The following is a 6,000-nucleotide window of genomic DNA, read 5'->3' as shown; positions in this document are numbered from 1 at the left end:
TTGTAGGGGGGCGGTTGCCAGCTCAGCCCCTTGGTCAGCAGCCGGTCAGAGCCAAGGCCGTGCCCATCCCCATCCATCCCAGTTCCCATCATTCCCATCCCATCCCATCCCATCCCATCCCATCCCATCCCATCCCATCCCAGTTCCTGTTCCCATCCCATCCCATCCAATTCTACTGTCCCCACGGTCACTGACCGGAACCGTGGCGTGGGGGTGTAGGGGGGTGGCTGCCAGCTCAGCCCCTTGGTCAGCAGCCGGGTCAGCAGCGAGGCCGTGCCCATCCCCATTCCCATTCCCATCCCATCCCAGTTCCTGTTCCCATCCATCCCATCCCATCCCATCCCATCCCATCCCAGTTCCTGTTCCCATCCCATCCCATCCCATCCCATCCCAGTTCCCATCATTCCCATCCCTGTCCTGTGGTCACTGACCGGAACCGTGGCGTGGGGGTGTAGGGGGGCGGCTGCCAGCTCAGCCCCTTGGTCAGCAGCAAGGCCGTGCCCATCCCCATCCCCATTCCTATCCCATCCCATCCCAGTTCCTGTTCCCATCCCATCCCATCCCAATTCCACTGTCCCATGGTCACTGACCGGAACCGTGGCGTGGGGGTGTAGGGGGGCGGCTGCCAGCTCAACCCCTTGGTCAGCAGCCGGTCAGAGCCGAGGCCGTGCCCATCCCCATTCCCATTCCCCATCCCCATCCCCATCCCATCCCATCCCATCCCATCCCATCCATCCCATCCCATCCCATCCCATCCATCCCATCCCAGTTCCCATCATTCCCATCCCTGTCCCCGTGGTCACTGACCGGAACCGTGGCGTGGGGGTGTAGGGGGGCGGCTGCCAGCTCAGCCCTTGGTCAGCAGCCGGGTCAGCGCCGAGGCCGTGGCGCGGGCGGCCGCGGTGGGCGCGGGGGCGGCGGCGGCCGCGTGGTGGCTGCGGCGCTGCCGCACCGGGGAGCCCACGCAGAGCTTGACCAGCAGCCCAAAGAGCTCGGCCAGAGCCCGGCCCAGCCGCGACGAGGCTGCGGGGACATGGGGACAGTGAGACCCTTGGGGAGGGACAGAGGGACACAGGGGACAGAGGGACACAGGGGACAGAGGGACAAGCTCAGCCAGAGCCCGGCCCAGCCAGGACAAGGCTGTGGGGACACGGGGACAGTGAGACCCCGGGTGGGGACAGAGGGACACAAGGGACAGAGGGACAAGCTCGGCCAGCACCCGGCCCAGCCCTGACAAGGCTGCAGGGACACGGGGACAGTGAGACCCTTGGGGAGGGACAGAGGGACACAGGGGACAGAGGGACAAGCTCAACCAGAGCCCGGCCCAGCCATGACAAGGCTGCAGGGACATGGGGACAGTGAGACCCTTGGGGAGGGACGGAGGGACACAGGGGACAGAAGGACACAGGGACAGTGAGACCCTTGGGAGGGACAGAGGGACACAGGGGACAGAAGGACACAGGGGACAGAGGGACAAGTTCAACCAGCCCAGCCATGACAAGGCTGCAGGGACATGGGGACAGTGAGACCCTTGGGGAGGGATGGAGGGACACAGGGGACAGAAGGACACAGGGGACAGAGGGACACAGGGAACAGAAGGACACAGGGGACAGAGGGACAAGCTCAGCCCAGCCATGACAAGGCTGTGGGGACACGGTGACAATGAGACCCTTGGTGGGGGACAGGGGTGACACCCCTGCTATCCCCCAAACTGTCTTTAGAGGCCCCTAACCCAGTTTTAGGGTCTCCCAGGCTATTCTGCACACCCCCAACCCATTTTGGAACCTCCCTAAGATAGTTATGGGTCTCTCAGCCTGATTTTGGGGTCCCTAAGGCCATTTTTGGAGCCCCCAGAGCCATTTTTGGAGCCCCAGACCCATTTTTGGAGCCCCCACACCCATTTTTGCAGCCCCCAGACCCATTTTGCAGCCCCCACACCCATTTTTGGAGCCCCCACACCCATTTTTGCAGCCCCCAGAGCCATTTTTGGAGCCCCCAGACCCATTTTTGCAGCCCCCAGACCCATTTTTGGAGCCCCCAGAGCCATTTTGGAGCCCCCAGAGCCATTTGAGACCCCTCCTCACCGGAGAGCAGGGTTTGATCTGTTTGATGCGGGCGGCCATGGCCGGGGTGATCTTGGCCTTGGCTTTGGGGTCGCTGGCGCTCGGCTCGTCCGTCTCCATGGGGGCCAGGGGCTCCCCCTCCAGCCCCATCCCCTCCAGCAGCCCCTGCGCTGGGGGGGGGTCACTGCCCACCCCCCCTGCAGGGCCCGGGCCCTCCGCCTCGCCTTCTGTGGGGGACAGGGGGGAGAGACCCATAGAGACCCCCCAAAAATGACCCTTCCCACAGAGACCCCCAAAAACTGGAAATTCCTACAGAGACACCCCCCCAAAATCGACCTTTCCCACAGAGACCCCCCAAAACCAGGAAATTCTTACAGAGACCCCCCCCAAAAGTGACCTTTCCTACAGAGACCCCCCCCAAAAATGACCCTTCCCACAGAGACCCCCCCCAAAAGTGACCCCTCCTACAGAGACCCCCCAAAAACTGGAAATTCCTACACAGACCCCTCCTCAAACCTGATATTTCCTACAGAGATCCCCCCAAAATTGACCTTTCCTACAGAGACCCCCCCAAAAACTGGAAATTCCTACAGAGACCCCCCCCCCAAAATTGACCTTTCCCACAGAGACCCCCCAAAAAATGACCCTGCCCACAGAGACCCCCCAAAACTAAAAATTCCTACAGAGACCCCCAAAAACTGGAAATTCCTACACAGACCCCCCCCAAAATCGACCTTTCCTATAGAGACCCCCCAAAAACTATAAAAACCTACAGAGACCCCCCCAAAAATGACCCTTCCCACAGAAATCCCTAAAAATTCCCACAGAAACCCCCCCAAAATTGACCTTTCCTACAGAGACCCCCCAAAAACTGGAAATTCCTACAGAAACCCCCCCAAAAGTGACCCTTCCCACAGAGATCCCCAAAACTGGAAATTCCTACGGAGACCCCCCCCAAAAATGACCCTTCCCACAGAGATCCCCAAAAACTGGAAATTCCTACAGAGACCCCCCCCCCCCAAAACTGACCTTTCCTACAGAGACCCCCAAAACTGGAAATTCCTACAGAGAAGCCCCCAAAAATAACCCCTCCCACAGAGACCCCCCAAAAACTGGAAATTCCTACAGAGACCCCCCCAAAATTGACCCTTCCCACAGAGATCCCCAAAAACTAAAAATTCCTACAGAGGCCCTCCCCCCAAAACTGACCTTTCCCACAGAGACCCCCAAAAACTGGAAATTCCTACACAGACCCCCCCTCAAAGCTGATATTTCCTAGAGATCCCCCCAAAACTGACAGTTTCAGTACAGAGACACCCCCAAAACTGACCTGCCCCAGAGATCCCACACCCCCAAAATTCACCTTTCCCACACAGACCCCCTCAAAAACCTTTCCAAGACCCCCCCCAAACCCAACTTGCCCCAGAGACTCTCCCCAACACCCCCATAAAACCCCCCATAACCCCAAGAAATCCTCCCCAGACCCACATAAATCCCCCAAACCCTCCCAAAACCCCCAGAAATCCTCCCAAAACCCCCCAAAATGCCAAAAATGTCCCCCCCAAATGCCCCCCCTGAGCCCCACCTGCCCTGCGGCCGCCCTGGGGAGGGCTGGGGGCCGTTTTCTCCTCCTTGGGCACGAGTTTCTGCATGTCAGCCTGGCCAAACTCACAGCCTGGGGGGAGACTGGGGGGGCACAGGGGGGGTTCAGGGGGTTGGGGGCACCTCCTGGGCACCCAGAGCCCCCCAGTGCCCCCCAGGAACCCGGTAGGGGGGTACAGGCACTGGGAGCAGCACAGCCTGCTCAGCCCAGTGTCCCCAAAACCTTCACCAGTGACCTCCCAGTGTCCCCAAAACTTCACCAGTGACCTCCCAGTGCCACCAAAACCTTCACCAGTGACCTCCCAGTGTCCCCAAAACTTCACCAGTGACCTCCCAGTGCCACCCAACCCCTCACCAGTGACCTCCCAGTGCCACCAAAACTTCACCAGTGACCTCCCAGTACCCCCCAAACCATCCCAGTGCCCCCAGTAACCCGGTAGGGGGGTACGGACACTGGGAGCGGCACAGTTGGCTCAGCCCAGTGTCCCCAAAACCTTCACCAGTGACCTCCCAGTGTCCCCAAAACCTTCACCAGTGACATCCCAGTGCCACCAAAACCTTCACCAGTGACATCCCAGTGTCCCCAGTGCCTCCCAGTGCCCCCAGTAACGTGGTAGGGGGGTACAGGCACTGGGAGCGGCACAGCCTGCTCAGCCCTGTGTCCCCAAAACCTTCACCAGTGACCTCCCAGTGCCACCAAGTGCCCCCCAAGTGCCACCAAGTGCCCCCCAAACCCTCCCAGTGCCCCCCAGTAACCCGGTAGGGGGGTACAGGCATTGGGAGCAGCACAGCCGGCTCAGCCCTGTGTCCCCAAAACCTTCACCAGTGCCACCCAACCCCTCACCAGTGCCCTCCCAGTGTCTCCCAGTGCCTGTTTGGGGTGCACCACACCAGTGAGCAGCACAGCTGGCTCAGCCCTGTGTCCCTCCAGTGCCCCCCAAACCCTCCCCAGTCCCTCCCAGTGCCTCCCAGTCCCTCCCCAGTCCCTCCCAGTTCCCTCCCAGTGCCCCCCAAGCCCTCCCTAGTCCCTCCCAGTGCCTCCCAGTCCCTCCCCAGTCCCTCCCAGTTCCTTCCCAGTGCCCCCCAAGCCCTCCCCAGTCCCTCCCAGTGCCCCCCAAGCCCTCCCCAGTCCCTCCCAGTGCCCCCCAAGCCCTCCCCAGTCCCTCCCAGTTCCCTCCCAGTGCCCCCCAAACCCTCCCCAGTCCCTCCCAGTTGCCCCCAAGCCCTCCCCAGTCCCTCCCAGTCCCTCCCAGTGCCCCCCAAACCCTCCCCAGTTCCCTCCCAGTGCCTCCCAAGCCCTCCCCAGTCCCTCCCAGTGCCCCCCAGTGTCCCCAGTACCTGTTGGGGGTGCACAGGGACAGCAGCACGGTGCTCTCCCACACCAGCGAGCAGTAGAGCTGGCTCAGCTTGCCCAGCACGCTCAGCCCCAGCTGGGACCCCCACTGGTTCACGGAGATGGCCCTGATCTCGCTCTGGGGGGACAGCGGGACCCCAACATTCCCTGAGACCCCAAAGCTCCTCCCCAAACCCCATTCCAACCCCATTCAAACTCTCCAAGCCCCATTCAAACCCCATTCTGAGCCCCCCAAACCCCATTCAAATCCCCCAAACCCCATTCCAAGCCCCCTAAACCCCTCCCCAAGCCCCCCAAACCCATTTTAAAGTCCCCCAAACCCCTCCCCAAGTCCCCTCCAAGTCCCCCAAACCCCATTCAAACCCCCCAAACCCCATTCCAAGCCCCCCAAACCCTCCCCAAGCCCCCAAACCCCATTCAAATCCCCTAAACCCCATTCAACCCCCCAAACCCCTCCCCAAGCCGTCCCCAAACCCATTTTAAAATCCCACAAACCCCTCCCCAAGTCCCCCAAACCCCATTCCAAGCCCCCCAACCCCTCCCCAAGCCCCCAAACCCCATTCAAATCCCCCAAACCCATTTTAAAGTCCCCCAAACCCCTCCCCAAGTCCCCCCCAAGCCCCTCAAACCCCATTCAAACCCCCTCAAACCCCACTCCAAACCCCCCAACCCCTCCCCAAGCCCCCCCAAACCCCATTCCCAGCCCCCCAAACCCCATTCAAACTCCCTCAAACCCCATTCTAAACCCCTGCAAACCCCTCCCCAAGCCCTCAAACCCCTCCAAAACCCTATTCAAACCCATTCCAACACCCTTCAAACCCCATTCAAATCCCCCAAACCCATTTTAATGTCCCCCAAACCCCTCCCCAAGTCCCCCCCAAGCCCCCCAAACCCCGTTCAAACCCCCTCAAACCCCATTCAAACCCCACTCCAAGCCCCCCAAACCTCATTCCAAGCCCCCCAAACCGCATTCAAACTCTC

At 60.9% G+C, this 6,000-nt stretch overlaps 1 protein-coding gene across 1 annotated transcript in view; it reads right to left on the bottom strand.

Moving 5' to 3' along the window:
- Window positions 1-6,000, bottom strand: part of LOC106630729 (E3 ubiquitin-protein ligase HUWE1) — a 57,805-nt gene that overhangs the window by 28,628 nt on the left and 23,177 nt on the right. The window contains 6 exon segments of the mRNA XM_074531033.1: window positions 591-622; window positions 765-850; window positions 853-1,023; window positions 2,075-2,290; window positions 3,649-3,749; window positions 5,004-5,137. Coding sequence (XP_074387134.1) covers window positions 591-622; window positions 765-850; window positions 853-1,023; window positions 2,075-2,290; window positions 3,649-3,749; window positions 5,004-5,137 — 740 coding nt within the window.

Source organism: Zonotrichia albicollis, chromosome 34, assembly GCF_047830755.1.
Source record: "Zonotrichia albicollis isolate bZonAlb1 chromosome 34, bZonAlb1.hap1, whole genome shotgun sequence".
Taxonomy (NCBI): Eukaryota; Metazoa; Chordata; class Aves; order Passeriformes; family Passerellidae; genus Zonotrichia; species Zonotrichia albicollis.
This window is presented reverse-complemented; position numbering and strand designations above follow the sequence as displayed.